The following is a 23,755-nucleotide window of genomic DNA, read 5'->3' as shown; positions in this document are numbered from 1 at the left end:
AGACCTTTTATTTATGTTTTCCTTCCATTACGTTACACCTGTAAAAATGCAATATTGCAATATACTGAAGTTGAATTTGCACCAGCCGGTCATGACACTAGAATTACAGAATACCAAATGTTGTGCAATCATGTTTTCTTCAGCGCTATTCTTCAGTATATTGCCAAAGTCAGGGCTTTACTTTTGTTTGCACAACTCTGAAAAGGTCACTCATGCTTTTATTTCTTCGAGCCTTGATTAACATAGATCCCTTTGTTCACTGCTCACCGCGAGAAATGACAGACGGCACAGAACTAACCCGACAGCAGACGCCCCAGTACCTGCTGACGATCACTGGCTGCCTCTACATTGTAGAATTTATCCTAGTACTTTATTACTGTTTACAAGTCTGGTGTTTATTGGAACATGTATTTTATTAGTATATTTATTAGAACGGACTCTTTTTTTGTGAATATGATACCTCACAAACACTTGGAAGACATTTCTTTAAATTTAGCACAAATATGCAGTTGAGCTCAAGGATGAGCTAATTAGATTTCCATGGTCAGAGAGGAAAGGACACTGTGACATATTGCCTTGAGAAAATGTTGACTTCAACTAAAGAACGAACTGACTAGGAAAGAAGTGAAATCATGAATGGGCTTCTCTAGCTTCTCTAGCTCTTGCTGGGACACATAATCTCTCACTTAGATTTCTGAGATGCCAAAAAGCAGATTTAGTTACAGCTTTAATGTGGTCAATGAAACTAATCCTTATCCACGGTTACACAGAGATTTATCGCATGAGTTCTTTAGCACACAAGAGTCCACAGTCAAATATCAGTCACTCTAACCTCATGACGGTAACATTTTACACAGGATAAAAAGATAAGGCGATGCCATTTGTCATGTAAAATGTCAAGTCTGGATAGACATGGATATGAACTGCAATTTGACTTATTGGTGGAGGCTCAACTAAATTCAAACTTTGCCCTGTGACTTTGAGTTAAAGTTGCACTGAAGTATTGACATTTACCATTTGATCATGAACAGCAGGTCAAAAATCGTTATACATTTTAAGGATTTCCCTGATAATCTCTTTCTCTTCCAATTATAATGTACAATACTGTGCAAAGGTCTCGAGTGACCCCTCATTTCTTTATATTTTCCTAAGAAAACAAAATGGTTGCAGCGATGCATTAAACAAAACGCTGAAAAATTAAGCCATTGCCAGTCACATACTTTATATAGGTTGCATTGCATGGTGGCTCAAAACCTTTTACGTTTATAATTTCATTAATTTTGACAAGCTCCCCAAAACCACCGGCTGAAATGCAGCCCCGAACCATGATAGACCCTCCACTTTGCTTTACACGAGGCTGTGGACACTTACTGCTGTACCTCTCGTCCACTGAAACCATGTGTGATGTGATGAGTCTACAGTGAACAGTAATGTATCGACTGAAGGTTCAGGCGCATCTCTCAGGTCCTGTGTCAGGTCTTTGTGTGATTTTTTTCTTATTTCCTAAACACACGACTTTCAGATACTGTTTATATGTTGTAGATAGTTTTTTTTAAGGCCTGCTACTTCTTTTGCCCTCCACTTCTCAGCACTGCACACCATGCCAAGATAAAGTTATAGCTCTTTGGGAATTGCCTTGTTGGTGGTTACGCCTGTCAGGTTGCTAATAACCAAGTGCCTAAAGATAACATTAAAATGGAATATTTGCTAAGTTGTCTGTTATATGTAAACACAACACTGGTTCATCTCTCGAAGTAGTTGGTTAGGTAGGGTTTTTGTTGTTGTTTTGTTTGTTTGTTTGTTTAAGTACCTTAACAAACCTAAAAGAATTCTTCTGTTCTTCTGAAAATGTCCGGTGGAAGAACTGGACTAAGAATGAGTTTAAAAGCAGCCAAACAATGAAAGATCTCCAGAAAGCCTGAAGAAATATTGCTCAAGACCAGATTAAAAATGACGAGTCTGGCTCCTTGGAAGCATGAGATGAGGAGTGGCTCAAGACTTTTCCAAAACACTATAGATGAAAATCAAACAGAAGTCCCTTTAAAACCTGCTGGTATGAGCTACAAAATAAATAAAACCTCAAGTGTTTATAATTTGAAAAATAAATTGTTAACAAGTTTTTCTTTGCTACAGAGGCTGTACCAAATGACAGGAGTATGTTTGTAACATTTACAATACATCTGTATTGTTCTGAGCTAAACTTCTCAAATTTGAAACAAAGTACCCACATGCGTGTCTACTATAAACAAAATCAAATCAAAGCTCTGTGAGAACATCAGAGTCAAATACGTGGTGATCCTTTCCTACAGCTTTTGCACTTAAGTGTTAACAATTAGTAATAAGAAGCAAAAACACGTCGACGTCACAATGTGCCGCATGTTTTAAAAAAGGGTGTGGGAGATTATTGCAATAAAAGAACAACTCATATTTGTGGTTATATTTTACCCCATTTGGTAGAATTGGTAGTCTGACTGTATAAAGGAGTGCTTTATACAGTCATTGGTCTCTCCCACGTTACAACCACATCCGGTCTCATCTCGATAGGGATTACGGTGAACAGCGCCATCTAGTGCTTATCTATATAAACGAATCAAAGTCTTCACTATTACCATACTTTAAACCATTATTAATTGATATAGGGTACTTTTTCTTTTTTTTAAAGATGGAAATGGCCGTTTCCAGTGTGCTTCATTTGTTTTTATCGATAATTTTCCGGCCGCCCTCGGATCTTTCATAACTTTCCTTCTCCTGATCAGCCGTTGGATCATCTTCTTAACACTAGAAAACGACAAATTTTTTCCCAGGTAGGCGGATTATTCCTCTGCTATGAACAATAACAAAGGTCTGACAAATAGGATTTTATATAAAAAAGTAAATATTTGTTTTAATTCCGAATAAAACAGTGTTTCCCCTCTTCTGCTGATCTGTTAACTGCTTGATAAAATGCAGTAGTAGCTAGGTAGCTAGTTAGCTGGCTGCTCTTCTTCTACCTCACTGTTAAATAAATGCGCTGTAAAGTAAGTCATGTTAAGTTCAGTAGATCTTTAAACTTCATGTAAAACTATCCGTGTTGTTGTTTCTGCAGTTTTCTCTATCAGGTTCACATTGCTCATGGAAGTAGTGCATAGCCAGGGGCGTTTCCAGGATTTTTAAATGTTGGGGAAGACAGGAAGTCTGAATATTTAAGCTGATGGAAATACCAGGAGTGGGTTTTTCATGCAAAGATATTTCAAGATCAAGTTCAGTTTTCACTGATGATTGTTGTCTAAAGATTGCCCACAGCCCAGTGTGCTCTCTGCTACTGTGGATAGTGGTGGTAGACTCGGTAGCTTTAATTGTGCCCCATTTTTATATATTTTTGAAGGGGTGCCACACATAACCTTTCTGACAGTTGTCAATATCTGTACATGTTTAGACTTTCATCTCACTTTGTCGGTCGGGTCTGGGTACTTTGCATAGTTGATCACATTTTCTTCTTTTATTGTAGGGCAGTTAAATAGAACTCATCTGAATATTGTAAATCATGCACATCCCTAATAAATTCAGTGTAAAGACTTTCATGTGCAGCTCTTTGCTCTCATATAGATGCTAATGCCTAAAAAGTGGCAGTGCACAGGAGTTTACAAAAATTACACAGTGTTGCTTAAACAGTCTAATAGCCTGCAGCAGTGAATCCTACCTGTCTGCTCCTCTTATGTTGTCTTCCAAACATACACTTGAGGTTGTCAGGATCTTGTGCCGTGATGAATAACATCCATGAAGACAGTGTGGATTTTCAGTCCAATTCACAAGAGGAAAAGCAGCAGCCCTCTGTTCAGTCAGTCCTGTCCAGAGGATCCCAGGAGGAAATCAAGTTCACTAAGGGCCAAGCAGGGCACAGTGATGATGAATGCAGTACTGACCTGGAAGACGATAGTATGTTCATGGAGCAAAACAATTCCGTAATAGTAGATGTGTTTTTTTTATTTACCCGTCACGTCTTCTTATTTTCATTTCAGTTTTCACCTCCAGCAGGAGATTGAATTTGTCCCCATCAGACGTGTATCTAAAGGCCTGCAAGCAGACAGGAGCCGTTCCTGTTTCCTGCATCCTCCGCCACTTGGATGATGCTATTCTAGACCTGAATTACTATGGGCTGGGACCTCTGGGGGCCAAAGCTCTGGCTATCCTTCTGAAAGTAATCCTTTTTTCTAGCTATTCATGCAATCCCCAAATTAAGATGGTGTAGGTCATGCTGGATCAAGTTCTGGTCATGTAATGAGTCTGTAACATATTTCAAATGAGTTTGTACTTTTTAAACAATATTGTATCATTTTTTATTAATTTATTTTTTAATGTTTTAGAGTCACGGTGTAGTCACCCACCTCGAGTTGAAAGGGAACTCACTTCAGGCTGAAGGGACACAGTATCTGATGGCGATGCTTTTTGAAAACATCAGCATTCAGAGTCTAGTAACGACTTTAAAAACATCACATTCAAAACTTCAGTTTTGTGTAGATGTAATCCTCTTGCTGTATGTGCAAGAGAAATGGCCTTAATGTTATTTAAAAAACAAAAATCTCAATCTTGTCTTTTCTTCAGAATCTTTCTGACAACAAGCTGGGCCTTAAAGGAGCAGAGGTTATCTCCAAAATGCTGTCAGACAATCGTAAGCTCAAATCCATCAACCTCTCAGGTGCTCAGCCAAGTCTTAAGCTATGCTGACATGAACTTCTGTCTATCACTGTAATACAGCAGCGAAATGAAGAAGGTAATTCTCTCATTTCCCTTTGTTCTCTTAGAAAATGACTTTAGTGACGCTGCAGCTAAATGCTTGGCAGAAGCATTAAAGGTGAGTGCAGACTGCCGAATGCCGCATACATAATGAATTACACACGTCTATATGTGCTTTATGCTGCAATTCAGAATTTTCTTTCCTATCTAACAGAATGATTTTGTGGTCAAAGAGCTTGACCTCAGTTACAACTGCATCTGCGATGCAGGAGGAGAAGACCTGGGTGTCATGTTAGGTACAGATCATCTCTATTTCTGTTCACGTTAGATCCTTCAAATTAATGCAAAGCTTTACTTTTATTTTTCGTAAATTAGAAATTCTAATGATGAAGCAGCTTTTGACAATTTTGGAATAGCATCTGGGCTTTAAGCGTTAGGGTAGAAACAAGCTATCCTCACTTTGGAACATCCAGCTGTAAATTTCTCTCTCTCTGCATTGGCTCCCTGTTAAGTCTAGAATTTAAAATTGTTTTCCTTACAAACAGCATTTTGAATAATCAGGCCGTATTAGGACAATATGGACCGTGTAGTACAGCGGTCCCCAACACCCGGGCCTCAGACCGGTACCGGTCCGTGAGTCGTTTGGTGCCGGGCCGCGAGAGTTGAGGCTCAGGTGTGAAATGTATAGTTTTCAGGGTTTTTATCGGTTTTCAGCGTTATTTTGTTGTCGTTTTTATCGTTTACTCGGTTTTCCTTGGGCTTTTCAGGTGTGTTATGAATAAATTTTCTTTTTTTCGGTACCGGTACTAGTTTTATTTTGTTGTATTTATCCGCGACACCTTAAAGGCCGGTCCATGAAAATATTGTTGGGCATAAACCAGTCCGTGGCGCAAAAAAGGTTGGGGACCGCTGGTGTAGTACCATATTGTCCTAATAGAGAACTTCACTCTTCACTCTCTGGTGTCTTTTAAGATTTGACTTTTTGATGAAGTTTATAGTTAGGGCTGAATCAGGTGACTCAGAAGGATCCCTTAGTTACTTGTTATAGGCACAAACTGCTGTGTGACTTCCTGTGATCCACTGAGCATTTCCTCTCTGCTCACCTTGTCAGCACTCAGCATGTCATTAGATTCGGCCTTCTCTCTCTCTGCGAGTTGCGCTCTCTCCCATCACCCACAATCAGTTGCCACTCATGGCTACCCCCTCCCTGTTTCTGTGAAGATAGGAAGTACCTTGAGGCAATTTTGCACCGTATAAATAAAGCTTCATGTGGGAGGACACCTCTGTAGTGATAACAAAGAATATTATAGATCATGCAATGAGTCAGGGAAAGAAAGTTGCTATAAAGCTGAGGATTATAGCTTCTTATTAGTAGATATACTGTGAAGGCTGTTTGAGCATTATTGTTCTTGTTGTTGAGTTTCCTTCCATTATGAAATATAGTCAGTGTGCCCTTATGATATTATACTATATCATTGTAGTAGTTTAAGTATTTTAGAGAAAAAGACAAATTCTGCTGCACGGCATTGATTCTCAAAGTGGGTGTTCTAGCCTCCTGGTGGGCTGTGGAAGTATTGCAGGTGGTTCATTTTGTGATTTTTAACTAAAAAGTCACATTATATATTTACATACATTTCCATACATACAGCTACTATTTAAATAAGAAATAGAACTGAAACAAAAAAAGGGGATTTTAAAATAACACATTTTTTAATTTTCTGACTGTTTTTGGTCTTGAACTCGAACTCGAATTTATATCTCGTCAGCAGTAGGGAAGAAATAAAACTGAAGCAATGGCGGTCTGGTAGTAGAAGTAAAGCCAGCAGAGCAAATTAGCAGGCAATCAAAATGCATCAACAAAACATAAAGAACTAAATACTATATACTTCATCTTAGGTCCGTGTGATGATCAGATGTACTTTGGTTGGGCAGCATTTGATTTTCAGCAGTTTGAAGTCCTGGATTGGCTGCTGTACAGACTTTCTAAACTAAAGTAATTATGAAAACAAACAAGCAGGCCTATAAAAGAGAAATGTGACCCACTGATATATTACTTAATAGTAAAGTATTAAGTATTCCTAAAGTATTTCTTGAACTTGAGAAAATTTTACATGTAGCTTGTAGATTAGTCTCAAATGTATTGTGACTTTGTAAAAATGTGTATTTCACTTCCTTGTAGCAGAGAACATCGGTATTGAAGTCCTAAATCTGAGCTGGAATCACTTTCTTATACGTGGCAATGCGGCTCTGATTGCTGGTCTAAAGGTGACTAAAATGACACACTCGAGCAAAGAGTTCAGTTTTGTTAACTCTCGTTGCTGACCTTCTCTCCCCCCTTTTCTTTCCTCAGGTAAACGCAACACTGAAGCAGCTCCAGCTGTCGAACAGTGGATTTGGCCGTCCAGAGGTACAGCTGATGGCTGAAGTGCTGCAACAAAATGACACACTTGTGCTGCTGGACCTCAGCATTAACTGTGTGGACGATGAAGCTGTAAGGCTGCTCTGCCAGGGCCTGGCCACCAACGAAACCCTCGAGGTTCTCAAAGTGAGTAAAAGACTCCTGCAGCAATACTTCATTGTAACGATTTTAACGTCATTGCACCCTATGAATTTCAGATCATGTTTGGTCTTTGCGTGTGCGTTTCAGCTCTCTCACAACCCCATAACAAAAATCGGAGCCGCCACGCTGCTCAGAACGGTTAAAAACAACATGAAATCAGCACTGGAGGAGATCGATATTTCTGTAAGTGCCGCGAAAGAATATAAGCTGAGGTGTAAATAAAAGTAGTATCTGTTTTAATTTACAGTCTGTTTTTGGTTAATGACGCATTTGTTGTAATTTTGCCTCTGTACACCACCGCAGTGGAGTACATTTTTGTATACAAGCCCCCAAAAGTAATTAGATACACAATCACAATATTATATGATCATAATATGTCTGTGACTGTGTGAGTGCAGAGTGTGCTTGTCTGTGAGACCTTTGTGGAGCTGCTGGAAGAAACCCGCGTGACCCACCCTGCTCTGCGGTTCCAGTATTATATTCTGCCCTCCGTCACCAAGAACTTATTGGCACTTGGGATCTTTAAGGTACATTGTCAAGAAGGCTGAGAAAACTGGTGATGGGAAAAGATGGGAAAATCAATAAAATCTAGGGGTGCAACGATACTCGTATCGATATTGAACCGTTCGATACAGTGCTTTCGGTTCGGTACGCATATGTATCGAACAATACAAAATTTGTAATTTATTTTATCAACTTTCCTTCTGACGATGCTGTCTGTGTTGAGCGCTCAGTGAATCTGCGTTAGACTACTCCGCCTAGGCTGCACTGTCGAGCGCAGATCCACTGAGCGTTCAACACAGACAGCATCATCAGAAGGAAGAGCGCAGGGCAAGCTAGCAAGACAGAAGTTAAGCTCTCCTTGCAACATAGCAAATTGAACCTCCCCCACCCTCATTCAGATCTGGCGTTTGGAATTATTTTGGTTTTCATGTGACATATGACCCTGAAGGTAAGCGCGTCATGGACTAAAGTAAAACAGTATGTTGGATGTGCCATGTAATGCTCAATTACATGGGTGGGAACTAGTGTGTTAGCGCAGTTAGCTCATTAACGTGTCTAGCCCCAGGCAGGGGTAGCTCGTTAACGGAGATTTGCCGTGTTGTGCCGACGTGCCGGGGCTAGCGATTTTTCCAGTCAGGCTATAAAATCTATCTCTGCCCTGCCCGTCGGGCTATTGTAGGAAGAAAAAAAATATGTCAATGCTTTTGCATTCTTTCGGAAATGTAGCTGGGTAATTATGTCATTGGCATCGGTGAGCCACTGTCAATATGTGACATATTGAAATCGCGTTTGAATTTGCGCTTGTTTTTTGCTTTCACTTTGCAAATGTCCAGGTGCCTTCTTTTGGCACACGGGCAGGTCACAACTGGCAGGGGAAAAGTCACTCGGGTCAGAACATGGGGTGCCACCATCATCCCACTTCTGACACTAACGTGGCGAGCTCAGACAACGAGGAGACAGAGGTGTCGTTTGGTCTTGCTTCCCGTGAGCTAGCCAGGGAGCACAGCCGTTTATTGACATCTGCAGAAGAACACTGCCGCTAGCTAACTGCTCAGCGCGGCAACCGCACAGCAACAACAACAACACACAGGGCGCCCTCTGACCCCGGAAGGACACACCGTTGCAGCGAGAGGGCGTCACCGGTCACTATGGCAACATAAACAAAACATAACTGTACAAACAGAACCCTGAACAGCCCTGACCCGCTACAATATGCTGCTGAGAATATAGCCCAGAAGAAGCGTATAGTATAGCTTTTATTTTGGAAAGAGACATTTCTCTGTAATAAACTCTCTTTTCCAAAGATGAGTGATTCCTCAATCAGATACAGGGCTTGCAAAATCGATTTTTCCAGTCGGGCTATAAAATCTATCTCTGCCCTGCCCGTCCGGCTATTGTAGGAAGGAAAAATATATGTCAATGCTTTTGCATTCTTTCGGAAATGTAGCTGGGTAATTATGTCATTGGCATCGGTGAGCCGCTGTCAATATGTGACATATTGAAATCGCATTTGAATTTGCGCTTGTTTTTTGCTTTCACTTTGCAATCGCGCGAACTGTGTATAGAGAGCGACAGCACTGATTGGTGAGTGATAATAATTTGCGCACCAATTCCTCTGACATCGTCTTATCAATCGTTAGCTTACTTTGCAAACATGACAAGTGAAATCTCCCGCAGCAAGCTTAAACATGTGAGAGGTTGATCGCGCAGAGAATCGCTGAGCGTTATGTGTGTGTGTGTAAAAGCAGCAGCATATATGTTTTAGTTCTGCTGAGCCAAATAAGACAGGTCAGGGTGAAGAAGTGACAGCCAAAGAAAAGCTTACCACAAAACGGAAAAGTTATGGCAAATCAGACTATAAGGCAAAAAGAAAGTGCAGCTTTATGGTTTCATGGACAAAAGAATTTCTGTGGCTGCAATATGACGAGCTAAATAACCAGGGCTGCACATAAGTGGTCCGCAGGTGCGCATTCGCTGTCAAAATAAAAAACGCGCACAAGATATGAAGTTGCAACGCCTGTTTGCATACATAAGATTTTCTGGAGGAGGACAGACATTTGTTTAGAACTCTTAAAGATGTCGAAGAAGCTCCTTTAAGCAATTACTTTGGTGTTCCTCCACCTCCAAAGAAATGTCAGAAGGAGTCCGAACCACAAAAGAAGCACGTATTCTCGGAAAAGTGGTTGCAGGAGGTGAGCTGGCTTCAAACAAATGATGAACGCACAGAGATGTGGTGCGGAATGTGCCGTGAAAATCCCACTCTAGCGGACAAAAACAGTGCTTTTTATATGGACGCAAACGCGCGTTGCAACTTCTTATCTGGTGCGCGTCTTTTATTTTGACAGCGAATGCGCACATGCGGACCACTTATGTGCACCCGTGTAAATAACATAATGTTCTGCCGGGTGTGTTGTTGGTTTTCTCTCGATTTCTGAGTCGACAAGCGCCTTTGTTACTGGGACCAGTCATTTTAAGAAAGGCCCCATTAGAACCCATGAGAAATGCAAGAAATGCATTATTGCTCAGTCTGCAATATCTTTCCCAGAACAAACACCAATTGCAAATAACATACTAAAAATAAACCTGAAAAATCTGTTTAGAACAGCGTACTATGTTGCAAAGAGTGAACTACCACTGGCAAAATTTAGCAGTCTTTGCAAACTTCAAAAAGCAAATGGCCTCGATCTTGGTTCCACTTGTCTCTTACCCGTGACTTCAGTGGAAATTTCAAATTCAGGATGTGACACAGACTGATTCATGTCCTACACAGTTCTTACAAGTTCATAGAAATTTCTGTTCAATTAGAACCAAGTATTTGAGTTGATGATTGTAATTTTTATACAATGTTGTAATTTGTTTTTCAACAATTTTTTGATTAATGTTTTGTTTCCTTTACAATATTATATTTTAATGTATAATATTGTAAAGGAAACAAAACAGGAAACAAAACATCAATCAAAAAATTGCTCTCTTTTTTATTCGGGCTACTTACATTTATTTTGGGCTACCAAAAACTGAAGAGTCCCTGCCCGAAGGGCTACCAGGGATTTTGAAATTTTGAGAGCCCTGAGATATATTAATTTTTTTAATTACTTTTGTTTCAGCAACATTAAATTTAAAAACTCTACATTTTTCAGTTAAAATATATATTTATATAAAATAAAAAATATTTATAATTTTAATAAATGACAAATTAAAAAGGCATGAACATTTTTTTTGTATCGAAAAAATATCGAACCGTGACACCAAAGTATCGAACTGAACCGAACCGTGAATTTTGTGTATCGTTGCACCCCTAATAAAATCATTACTGCTTTTTCAGTTCATACTTCAGAAGTCTTAGCAGCCTCTTTAACATGCTTCCAACTGTAAAACAAGATCTCTCTCTATATATTTTTTTCTGTAGAAGTTCTTTGAAGAGCAAAATAAGAGCATCATGGATTTCTTCCAGGCTCTGGACAAAGAGGGAACCATGAAAGTCTCCACCTCTGCCTTCAGGAAGGCTGTAAAGGTCAGGCTAACGGTTTGTCATGCTGCAGTGATAATGTAATAATGCACCTCATGAGCAACGATAGCAAATCTATGACAGAATGTTAACTTAGTAAGTTGTAGCTCCCACTCTTGCGTGAATGAGCGATTGGGAAATTGAACTTGTCACACATGCAGGAAGCTAACATACCTCTGGATCAACAGCAGCTTGGCTGGTTGGTCAGGAAGTTTGACAAGAACTGCACGGCAACCATAGTGTACAGGTTAGTCTGCAAACACACAAACAGCAGCACATAATGACCCCTAATGATGTCTTTAACAAATGCAGTTCATTTATTCTAGTTTGCCTGGGTTTTTGAAAACCTGGACAGCACTGAGGTTAAATAAAAAAAGTTTATTTTCTTGTTCTTTTCATTTAGAAATCCAAGTTTGACAGAATCATCTTAACTCGGGCTTTTTTTACCCCACAGTATTTTCAATAATATTTTTATTGTCTTCATTTGAACACAGAGTTCAGTGAGGTTGTTTTTTATGTGTGGATGATAGACTGTATATAAATGATGGACGTAGGCACTGTGCTGTCATTGGTCAGTGATGTCCCATTGTGAAATCTCAAACTAAGCTGCTTTGCATCCTGTTTCATCCATACATCCATTTTAAAAACAGTCTGGGGTGTGAAGTAAGCCTTTAAATGTAATCAGGGGTGTTTCAAGTTAAACACTTACTAAGTGAGAAATATCTTCAGAACGTCGTCTGTCAGCCATGAATCTAATGTCAGGTTCTCTTTAAACTGTGTCTCTGTTTTTGCAGTCAGCTGACTGAGCTGTCATAGACGTGGAGACACAGTATCACTAACAGGAAGATTTGGGAGGGCCGTTGACATCTTTAAATAAACGTTGTTGGAGTTTATACTTGATTTTCTCCTTAATATGCAGTAGTTCCTTCACTGATTTCTAGTATAACTTTCAACTAAAAGCACAGTTTTGCAATTTTTTTCACAGTTTTAGCTAAATCCAAATCGGTCCACTTCAGTGTGTACACTTGAACCTGTGACATCAACCAGCTGCACCAACCTCAGTGCTGTGAGCTGTGGCTCGGCCGGCGGGGTCCTCTGCCTCATTCTCTCCATCCAAAATAATCTTCTGGTATGACAACAGAACAAGAGGAGGAAGAAGAAAAGAGCTGGGGTCCATATCAAAGGACAGAGGCGACACAAAGAATAGGGCCAGATGTGAGCCAGTTGTTTCACCACATTCGTTAGCTTTGAATGAAATGGCCCGCAAAGGAAACGGTACACTTATGAATATGCATGCAGAGCATTACTTATGCAGGCCCTGCCGAATGGGATTACTATTATTATTAAGAGTGTGCAGAATTGAATTGTCTCAAGGTGTGATATCGAGCAGCGCTATCGGTTTCTGCCAGGTGGCTCCAGATGCAGCTACAGAGGAGACAATGACACAACGCACGGTCTCATCTGCGTCGGTTTTTTGTGTCACAATTAAACGGCTTTTTGTGATACAACTATGGGTGATCAGAAGATGCGTCACCCTTTAAACTGACAGTTTAATTATCATTATTCTTTTGAATATTTTATCAGAGATTTAGCTTTGTTTTGAAACTTTTAAGTGAAAGGAGCCCCAGTTATTAGTTTTTTAACAGGCATGTGTTACAAAGAAACTTGGAGTAACAGTTCCATAGATTTGTCTACGAGATGAGCTACAGGTGTCAGCAAACCACCGTCTGTTTTGGTTGGTGCTTCTTTCACTCTTTCTGGATCTTCCTAAACATGAATGTTGACCTCTATGTCAACACCTGGGTTTTATTGTCAATGCTGCTGAAACAGGTTTTGTAGAATCCAGATCCAGACTGAATCCAAATTTGAGCCCATCTGTATGCTTCAGTATGCAAACTATAGGGACTAAAGTATTGGGCCACACCTCTTCGTCTTTGAATTTAAGGGGGGTTTCAGTCCTTTTCCACATGAAATCAAGCACCCAGCCTTGCAGTCTACGTTTGCAAAGCTGTGTGAAAGAACGGGTCGTTCTAAAGAGCTCACTGAATCCAAGTGTGGTGTTGTAACGGGATGCCCTTGTCAGTTTGTGAAATTTCTTCCTTCCTAGATATTTCACCATCAACTATAAGCGGTATTATTGCAAAGTGAAAGCATTTAGGAACAAGAGCAACAAAGGCATGAAGTGTATTAGAAGGCAGGAGACAGTAGCAAAGGCAGGAATGTGGACCTGAGAGTAAGGGGCAGCTGTGGAGGGAGCAGCAGAAAGGAAAGAGTAGATTTTTCATGCATTAGTGTGAGGTTGCTTAAAAAAAACCTAGAAAAAAGTCACAAAAATCATAAACTGTATTAACAAACAGTTTACCTGCATCTGGTGTTTGGCAGCTGGATTGTTCCAAGCAACATGAAGAACTTGCCACAGCTCTTTTGTGGGCTTCAGGCTTTCACTCCTTTTTACAGGACACTGTCTTCTTGTTCTAACTGATTCTGGCTCAGTTTGGCTTTTCTGTCATGCTCACTGATGCTAAATGAATTTGGGACCAATCAGAGGTTTCGCCAATAAGACTGGAGGATGAACTGGAAAAAAAAAAAACTGAACTGAACTAAACATCTTAAGTGCTTCAATCTTTTATGCAGTACTGCTCCCAAAAAACCTGTACATAGAGTGTACTCAGCTTTTTAAATCAGCTGTCCAGTAATGGACACATTTCTCTTAATGTACTTTTTCAGCTGGACTAAAATATAATTCTTTATATAACAGTATTGACACAATGAGCTTGTTTTGAAAGCGAGAAAAAAAATAACAGAATAATTTAGGTAAATTATCTCTCTGATGTGGCTTAATCAAAACAAACAGCTAGCTGCCAATTTCTAATGGGCCATCTTTCATCTGAATGGACACAAAGACTTGAAACCCACGTCTTATTGAGCAGTCCCATTGGAAATTCACAGATTTGGCCAAATTTTGAAGACGAAACATAAAACCTGCCAACAGGCCCTTCAGATATCTATGCACCCACTGGCATACGCTGCCAATTATCATGATCTCAAAAGCGCTAATGGAATCTTGAGCGGTAATAAAAGTAAATAATTAAATTAAAGGAGCTCTTGTATCATTGTTTGCTGTATTCAGGCCCATTAGAACCTCCAGTATTCTCATGGTAATGTAATGTTTTGGTTTTTTGTGCCCGCGTAATGAATTCTGTGTTTTTCCTCCAAACAGTGTTGTTCAGACATTTGTGTAGGTGCTGGCAGAGAAACAAAGACGTACATTAGGACCCATTGTGCCCTGTGATTATTAAAGTAAACAGAAATACTGAAGAGGTATCATACACAGCTGCAAACACTTGAGCCTGTTTTTGTGAAGTGGGAGAAAGGGCCAAGCAACCCTCAAGACTTTGTCAGAGATGATCCCATTATTTGGAGCTTCTCAAGAGCTGAGCGGCAGGCTGGCTAATGAGGCTTTGAAGATCCATCGCTGGCACACAACTCACATGCGGCAGAGAATTCGGGGAGCGAAACAGAATCTGGCACGAGATAAAATGTTTTAGCCAAGATCGGCCGCAAAGACGTCCATTACCTCGGCCCTCTGCTTTTATTTTGCCGGCATTGCTTTTCCAAGACCTTTTAAAAAGAGACAAAGACTTTCCAGGAGATGAATGTGAATGTGTAATGTCCAGTTCATCTGCAAAAAGACAAGGGTTTTTTTGAAAGATCAGGAGTAAAGTTGGGATAATTCACTAGACTTCTTCAGAGACTTCTTGAAAATAGCATGAGGAGAATAGAACACCTATGTATGAACATGAAGAAGAAAAGTGTGAGACAAGTTTCAGTACATATAAATCAAGAGATTTAATGTTTGAAATTGTTTCTTTAAATAAGTAGAAGCATTTCATATACGAGACTGGACAATGAAAATGAATGTTCCAGCATAAAAACCTGCAAATTGTGCACTTTGAACTTTACTTCGAACATATTTTTCATAAAGTAACAAATTGTGTGCATCTATGTAAAAAAGCATGAGGTTTTTGTTATGTACAGTTTCTGCTGAACAAAAATGAAATGTTCGTTTGTTTTACTAAATAACTGATAACAGTTGGATCAGAGCATGTAACCTTGACAACAGTGAGCAAGGCAAGTTTATACTAGATTGCTATATACAACACAGGACAGGCAGGAATATGATTAAACCAAGTCAAACAGAGAGTTGATGTGGACTTAAAGGCATGGCACTGCTGTACACACAAGTTCCATACAAAGACCTGGTTTCCTGGTTACTGACTCATTTTCTCCAGGCTGTTGCCGGTTACAGTGTTAACGTCAACATCTTGAACTAATCTGAATTATCCCTGTTCGGCCCTACTGTGGAAAAAGTGGCTCAAGAGCACTAATTAACAAGCGGGGGGAAATGTTATGCAAGCAGCTGCTGTCTGGAAAAGCCATTCTGTTTTATGATTATACAACTGTGATGAGAGTGAGTTTGCATACCGCTTCATTCATCCGAAGGCTTCATAACGCATCTTTAGACAGGCTTATGTGGAGTTAAAGCCAGAGTTTTGTCTTGTTTTTGAAGTTATTTCCATTTGATTAATTCAAACGTCGTAAAAGAAATACTGATCAAAGTAGCAAACTTTTAGTTTCATCAATTTAGGCAACTTGACAGATACGTTACAGGTAATGACATGCATTTAAATGCAATGAGCATTGGAACACAACCCCGGTACGCCCCTGTAGTATCAACGCTTGTAAAAAACAATAATTGTACAGACTATTTTGTGCGTTTTCTGTGATGTGGAGTTCATTTTTATGCGGCCGAGTATCTTTAAATAAGAATTTAGTGGCGGAAACGTCACATTCCCAGGAGCAGGACTCTTGGATCTTCCACCACCGCTTTGACCTTGCGTAAAAAGGTGACTGCTTCTCTGCCGTCAATGAGTCGGTGATCGTACGTCAATGCCACGTACATCATGGGCCGGATCTCAACCTGCCAAGGCAGACAGTAGTTAGTAGTCTTAAAAATATTATATATGAAAAACTGTATACTGATTCTAGGATTATAATTTAAAGAAAGATCTCTGTATTTCATCAGTTAACACAATTCTCACCTTGCCATTGACGGCCACAGGTCTGTCAAAGATGCCATGCATGCCCAGGATGGCAGACTGCGGTGGGTTAATGATGGGCGTGCCAAACATGGAGCCAAACACACCACCGTTGCTGATGGTGAAAGTGCCTCCGTCCATATCCTCGACAGCGAGCTCGTTTTTACGAGCCTGAGGAACAAAACGCAAAGGAATTACTCATTTATTCAGGGGTGCACAGGAACAACAAATATCTGAAAGACTGCTTTTCCCAGTGAGATGAAATGGTTCAAAACGAAATGATTCTAGGACGTCTGTGCTGTCTCTCATCATTTACCTTTTCTCCCAGAGCATTAATGGCTTTCTCAATGTCAGCGAAGTTCATGGTCTCAACATTCCGGATCACAGGTACAACAAGCCCCTAAAAGTCAAACCTGGTTAATGTCTGATCCATGTTACCTGGAGCAAAAATCCGAGGAGTCAAGAGATCTAACAGTAGTTTACAGAGACTCAAATCTCATACCTTTGGAGTGGCCACGGCAACGCTAATATCTACATAATCTCTGTAGACGATCTCTTTGGTTGTGTCATCAATAACTGCAAAAGCATTTTGTAAAATAACAAAAAGAAGTTTTAATCAGTAAAGTTGGCCGCTTGAGCTCTGCCTGTGAGAGAGGAGATGTTTGTGTGTTCTTACCAGCGTTGACGGCTGGTTGGTCGATCAGAGCGTGTGCAGCAGCCTTAACAAACGCCGACATAAAACCCAGTTTGGTGTCGTGCTTCTTTAAGAAGGCGTCCTTGTGGAGTTTTCTCAGCTCGTGAATGTTGCTGAAATTTTGAACATTGGAGAAAAAGATGGAAATCCGGAGCCTTAGGTACGGCTCAAAAAAATCTGGACTGATGCTCACCTCATGTCTACCTCATTGAAGGTTGTCAGCATGGCGCAGGTGTTCTGAGCCTCCTTCAGCCTCTGAGCGATCCTCAGCCTCATGCGGTTCATCTTCACCTGGACACGGGAAACAACGGTCATCGTTATGCGTCTGTATTTTGAGGCCAAATTATTATAGACGTTGACGTAACAGAGGAATATATGAAATGTTGTGTCGACGAGTGTGTTACCCTGCTTTCTCCTCTCACTCCTGGAGCTGCAGGAGCTGCTGTGGGGGCTGGAGCTGCAACAGTGGGTTTGACAGCAGAAACTAAGTAAAAACATAAAGACATATATTAATAATTAAACAAAAATCATTGATTAATACATAGCTCTTGTAAAACAAAGGTGTGAGAGCCAACATGAATTGATTGTAACTAGTGCTGTCAATAGATTTAAAAAAAATTAACTAAATAATCGTACAATTTTCTGTAATTAATTGCATTTACTTGATCAATAGCCTGGTTGCAATTACATTTTTTCAACTTTATATTTAAGCTTGTAACTGACATTCATGCAATATAATGAAGTAAATGCAGAAAGACACAAAGAATGTGTGCTTAAATTCAAAGAGAATTGGAATAGTTTTCTTCAGTCTTTTAGCACAGGTTCTCTCCTGTGAAATACACCTTTTAAAAAAAAAAACAACCTATATGCTAATATATATTAGTGCTGTCAAACAATTAAGATGTTTAATCAGATTCATTACACAGGGTTACTGTGGATTCATTTTGATTAATCATGATTAAATATCATTCATTTTTATTCTATATTAATCGCATTTCATTTTGCATGAGCAAACAGACTCGAGAAAAAAGGGAAAATATACGCACTTAACATGTTTATTGAACATCTTGAACATTAATGTTAACAAAAAACTCTCTCTGTCACTCTTGGGGAGGCACTTCAAGTCTTTGAAACGAGGCACCAAAGCTCTGTAAAGCGCGTGTTCTCAATTATGTTAATACGTCTGCAGTTTGTCGCAACTTGACAATTGTGTCAGTCAATATGTCCGAGGTAGACTTACTGAGCCCCCGATGCTGCGTGAGTGATTTGTCGCAAGCTGGGTGACGTGTTAGAAGCCCAATGTGCGTTTATAATCTTCCATATTGAGTTGACTGGTTCAGCTGCCCGTCACCACCAGATCTACGTTAAAATTGTTAATCGTGTTGACCGTGATGGCGGATTAACTTGCGTTAACGTGTTAATTTTGACAGCACTAATGATGCAGAGGTACACATGAGTACACAGTCAGCAACTACATAAAACTACACACCAGGCTTGGGTTGGGCGGGCTGTGGTGGTGGTGCTGGAGGAGTGGCAGCTGGGGCTGCAGGTGGAGGAGAGGTTTCGGCTGCTGGAGGTGGTGCATCTGTAGTTTGGGAGGGGGCAGCTTTGGCAGCAACAGCTGAGAAGAAAGAAGTAGAGAAGGACAAATACAGTATAGGTGCAATGATTGCCATATTATATTTTGCTTCCAATTTCCATAACATTAAAAATCCGATTTTTTTCTCATCCGTAGGACATTCACAGCAAAATTTGCAACACACATGTTTTAAACACCAAATAGAACTAATATTACATGTTCTGTCTTTGATTTTTCCCATGTATTGTAAACTGGGCTCAAGTTACTGAAAATAAACAGGCAAACCTCCTTTCCGGAGTTTAAAGAGAGGCGTTCCTCCTTCTACCTTCCCTCCGTCAGGCACCAGTAACTCCTCGATGACACCGGCTGCAGGAGCGGGGACTTGCACCGAGGTCTGGAAGCACAAGACAAAGAAATCTGTCATAATTTTAACAACACCCCCACCCTCCAAAAATAGACCGTCTCACGTTTCCTCTGTCACACCTTGTCAGTCTCGATTTCACAAACCACTTCATCCTCTGACACGGAGTCGCCCACAGCTGGAAATGAATCGATAAAAACAATCAATCCGAAAGCATGCAATGTGTTGAACATTTACCACCAATATTCGGCTTATTGTCACGGTCAGTTATTTGTGGCATATTTATACACACCAACCTTTCTCCCACCTCACATCCCCCTCTGTAACTGATTCTGCAAATGCAGGAGTTTTGACTGTGACCACTTCATCCCCTGTGGAAAAAAAACAAGCAAATGCAAAAACATTTTGCAGTCAGTTAAATGCAGAACAGATACAAAGCATGATGCTAACATTAGTTAAAGACAGATTTGATACATACTGTGATGAGCAGATGTCTTAAAGTATCTTATTTGGTAGATATTGGCTGATGATGGAAAATCACATCTAAATGTCAAGAAGAAGGGATTTATTTTGATTGGAAAAAACAAAAAAAATACATAGATAAAAGCATGTATTAAGGGATTCAGTTTGTGGTATTATTTATCACCCGGCTGATCTATTTTTGATTAGGTCTAGCTCACATTAAGTGTTAAATGACGGCGTTAAAAAGCACATGCAGCACTGTCACACTTAAAGATCAAATATTTCGATTCATTCTGTACAGCGGACGACATTTTTGTGTACATGAGAGACAAACTTACGGCTGAGGTTTCCTGTAAACGATCCGGCTGCAGATGGTGTGGCCTTGAGGGGAACAAACAAAAGACACGGAAAGAAAATCAGCACAAACTGCCGCCGCTTTTCCTCATGCTCTAACATAAGATATGAGTGGAGCTTTCTGAAAGCTGCAGTTAACCACTTGTGGGCTCCTCAGGCATCTTCGCCATTCAGCCAGCATTACTTATTCTACTTCAGACAACCCGCTAATTGAGCATGGTTATTCATGAGAGACCGGATAAAAAGAGTGGCCCGAAATCCAGGCTCTAAAATCCACCTGAACGCTCCGTCCACTCAAGCTTGCTTACCTGATGTTTTCTGTCGGACCAGCACATCACTGAGCTGTAAAGATATGAAAAAAAGAATTCGATTAATTGGAGCAGCTGTAACTAGGAATTATTTTCATCCTCTAATAAACTGCAGACTGTTTTGCTTCATTTCGATTAAAAATTTTTCTTTTTTTTTTTTTTTTACAGAGGCTGTGCTTTTTTTTTTTTTTGACCAGAAGATATAACTTCGCAGTTATCTACCCACTCACTGTCCCATCCATCCACTTATCCGATTAAGGGTGTAGAGAAAATTTAAATCTTGCTTCATTTTCAGTGAATTACTTGATCAGGTGTTGCTATTTTACAATTTGTTAATCACCTTTTACATTTTAATTTATTTAAATGAAATAACGATATTTGGTCTCTCTGTATCGATACAATATTGCCAATACAAAACATCTACTGCGCTGTAATGATTGATTCTCTTTCATTCTGATGATTCTGCATTTCTTCTCTCCCTTTTCGCTTTTCCCCAGTGGAAAATAAACAGTCCGAAGATCCTTCATACTTTTAACATTCAGCTATAGCCACAAGATTTTTCCAATGCTGACAACACAGGCTTCTGTAAGGCCAGTCCGCTGCAGCCTGATATAAGTCGTCTGTGTATTTTAGAGGAGAGGTATGTCTAGTTATGACTGCTTTTACAGTAATGTTTGTCTGGCGGTGTCACTTGTGCCCCAGAGCTAAACTTGCTTACTCTGGGCTTGCCGGAGCAGGGTGGAGTTGTCAGAAAGTACTATTCAAAGTACTTGGAGGCACGCAGCCAAGTGTTAACAGCTTGATAAACCACTGGCTCATCCTGCGTTACCGCTTTCAGTGTGTCCCCAAGCATTTTTCCAGTAAAAATAATATATGGAATTAAAAAAATACAGATCTTTTACGTGATTACACACCCTGCTTAATTGAATGCAAACTTTTCCAGATGTTACCTGGCGGACGTGCACGTGAGAACACAAATGTCACGCGTGTCTGATCGGACATTAAGTGGATGTCCCGTTTTCCTGCACGCCCTATCCCGGCAGCACCACACCTAAACCAAATGAAGCCGTGGGAACATGGCTCGAGTGGACTGTTTCCCATCTGAGCTAGATATGAGAAAGAGAAACTTTGAAGACTGTCATAACTGGATTCACCACACATCTGTGCGACATCGGAGTTGCACGCATGAAAACAAATCTAAATAATTTCCCCTAGGGATCAATAAAGTATTCTGATTCTGAAATCAATATTTGTATTTGATATGGCACAGATTTTATGCAACCAGCACTAGAAGTACACCAGCTTGTTTTGTGTCTTTTCCTGCTCTTGAATAGGGCTGCCACGATTAGTCGACTAGTCACGATACGTCGACTATCAAAATCGTCGACGACTAATTTAATAGTCGACGTGTCATTTGAAGCTTTGTAAGATCCCAAAAGACGCAGGAATAAGTAGTAGTATTTAAGAGTGTAACAACGGACTGAAACAGAAAATGGCAGCATTGCATGTTCAAGGATGCCAGCTGCCGTTAAACTCCGAAGAAGAAGAAGCAGTGTCCCAGAATTCATAGCGCGGCCCTGCTCAATTTTCAACAATGGCGGCAGCTAGTTAGTTTTAATATTACTCTTATTATTCTTTCTGGGTCACAAAATAAACGTTTAACATATTTTCAGGCGAGAATGTAGCTGTGTAAGCCTCAAATATCTGCTCAGTTTATCAAGACACCACATATTTTCAAAAGCGCTCCGACGTTTTCGGAGACATCTGTTACCCACCAGCTCGATAGCTAGCAGGGGGCAAGGCTCACTAGAGCCGGTGAGAGCACATACCTTAAACTTAAAGCTGTAAGCTAATGATAGTTATATAAGAGCAGATGCTGCTGGTGCAATAAGCTGTACGTTTTACATCCAATTGATGCACGATCTGATAAGTCGACTAATCGCAAAAATAATCGGTGACTAGTCGACTATCAAAATAATCGTTTGTGGCAGCCCTACTCTTGAACCACCTCACTAATGAAATTTGAAGGTACAGTCAGTTTTTCTAGGTTATTAAATGGTAAATAAAATATTGTACTCATAAATATACAGTGACTAGTGTGTAATTACGTCTCCCAAGAAATGAATCCCTTGTCATAAATGTAGAATGAATGCAATAAAAATATATGCCTTGCCATTTTAACCACAGTGGACGAGATAAACGTCACTGTTCCACCTTCTAGTGTTTTATATACATGGCTAGAGGCTAGCCACATACATAATAAACCGATTTGTACACCATAGTACAAAAACAGAATTCAGTTGACTGCAATCTACTGACATCTAGTGTTGAAATTTCCCACACTGTACCTTTAACTATAACTTAGATTGACTAATTAAAACAACAATTCATCAGAGCCCTACTTGTAAGCATGGGATGTACCGATTGTGAAATTCTGGCCTCACGTGTATTTTTAAATTAATCATTTGGCAAATATTTGTTTATTTGTTTTGTTTATTCTGTTACTGTATTTATTACCTCATGAACTAAACTGCCCTAATGTCATCTTTAGACACAAAAATGTTGTAACACAACAAATAAACATTTGTTAGTGCCAACTGCAGGGAAACTTATTTTCCCATAGCCCGCTATCATTTAAAAAAAAAAGTCAATGAGAGCCTAAAAACCTGTGCATTCCTATTATAAAAATCCAGCTGATGTGTGTGCAGTATTAAAAAAAATAAGCATGCAGCACAACTGTGTCATCGCAAAGCCACCAACATGACTTAAAGAGGAGTCCACACTTTTTTTTTTTTTTTAGGCTTCAGGGAAAATGCCAGCCTTTAATCTGCACTCCATCGCTTTTATCCAAGTAACTGATAACCAACACAGCTCAACCAGGAGCTGTGTTGATAGCCAAGATAACCATTATCAGCACAGCTCTGCAGACTGAACCCACTGACAGCACACTCATGAGAAGTACAGTTCAACTCTGAGGAGACGCTTAGTACCATCCAGCTCATATTTCAGCACATGCATCTGCACGCACTGCTGGACTTGTGAAGGAAAAGCCATGCTATCTGTTACACACACGTCGGACACGGGCTATTTCTACACACAAACATCATCCTATTTCAGACTGTGCCTGTCACATATAGCAGTGTACAGCAACTGCTGGGCTTTCAAAACTACCAAGAAACAAAGCAGTTAGCGGGACAGTGAACGGGTGGGTGTGCGGGACCTCTTCACAAACTTGTGCTGCCTCTCAGTCAGTGTGCCTGCAGGTCTGTCCCTGGTGACGAGGCCCTGCGTTTACGAGCTAACAAGCTAGCCATGTTGTAACTCCTCGAAGCGCTTTTAAAACACAGACTCGTTTGGCTTTTTCTTCCCAGCCTACCTGACGAGCCGCTGACAGGGAGCGGCACAGCGTCCGGTAAACACGCGGAGATCGCGATAACATAGCGTGGCCGGGGAGTGTCTGCCTGGTCCTGACAGCGGTTGAAGCGGCGGTACGGAAGCCCGGCAGAGCTCTAAGAATGGGAGGAACCACTGCGGCTGGACTGGAGGGGTCCACCGTAGCGGGCGGTGGGAGCAGACTGGATATTACTCACACTCCGGTCATAGTTCGCCTCACCAT

At 40.4% G+C, this 23,755-nt stretch overlaps 2 protein-coding genes across 13 annotated transcripts; one reads left to right on the top strand and one right to left on the bottom strand.

Moving 5' to 3' along the window:
* The first annotated feature begins 116 nt into the window (after positions 1–116).
* LOC120725331 (leucine-rich repeat-containing protein 74A-like) lies at positions 117–15,904 on the top strand. Of its 12 annotated transcripts, none has more exons than XM_040018162.1 (14): positions 117–2,804; positions 3,722–3,915; positions 3,999–4,177; positions 4,344–4,451; positions 4,582–4,675; positions 4,782–4,831; positions 4,928–5,009; positions 6,893–6,978; positions 7,064–7,258; positions 7,361–7,456; positions 7,672–7,800; positions 11,184–11,288; positions 11,471–11,529; positions 14,503–15,904. In XM_040018162.1, exons 2-14 carry the CDS (start codon positions 3,744–3,746, stop codon positions 14,522–14,524), a joined length of 1,377 nt encoding a protein of 458 aa, XP_039874096.1. In that variant the 5' UTR covers positions 117–2,804; positions 3,722–3,743; the 3' UTR covers positions 14,525–15,904. The 12 variants fall into 12 exon arrangements, with proteins under 12 accessions (XP_039874096.1, XP_039874092.1, XP_039874091.1 ...); XM_040018158.1 differs by having other exon boundaries at positions 11,444–11,529; XM_040018157.1 differs by lacking the exon at positions 14,503–15,904 and adding an exon at positions 12,077–13,859 and having other exon boundaries at positions 3,730–3,915; positions 11,444–11,529.
* Positions 15,226–23,648, bottom strand: LOC120725333 (dihydrolipoyllysine-residue succinyltransferase component of 2-oxoglutarate dehydrogenase complex, mitochondrial-like). The gene is made up of 15 exons (XM_040018169.1): positions 23,516–23,648; positions 20,140–20,173; positions 19,816–19,858; positions 19,494–19,558; positions 19,312–19,386; positions 19,138–19,193; positions 18,940–19,048; positions 18,565–18,696; positions 17,480–17,559; positions 17,269–17,366; positions 17,058–17,188; positions 16,884–16,957; positions 16,698–16,781; positions 16,385–16,552; positions 15,226–16,263 (listed from the first exon to the last, which is right to left on the bottom strand). Exons 1-15 carry the CDS (start codon positions 23,576–23,578, stop codon positions 16,129–16,131), a joined length of 1,347 nt encoding a protein of 448 aa, XP_039874103.1. The 5' UTR covers positions 23,579–23,648; the 3' UTR covers positions 15,226–16,128.
* Between the last annotated feature and the right edge of the window lie 107 nt (positions 23,649–23,755).

This window comes from Simochromis diagramma, unplaced genomic scaffold (assembly GCF_900408965.1).
Source record: "Simochromis diagramma unplaced genomic scaffold, fSimDia1.1 OVJJ01000802.1, whole genome shotgun sequence".
NCBI classification, from domain to species: Eukaryota; Metazoa; Chordata; class Actinopteri; order Cichliformes; family Cichlidae; genus Simochromis; species Simochromis diagramma.
Note: the sequence above shows the minus strand (reverse complement) of the source record. Positions and strands in the feature narration are given on the sequence as shown.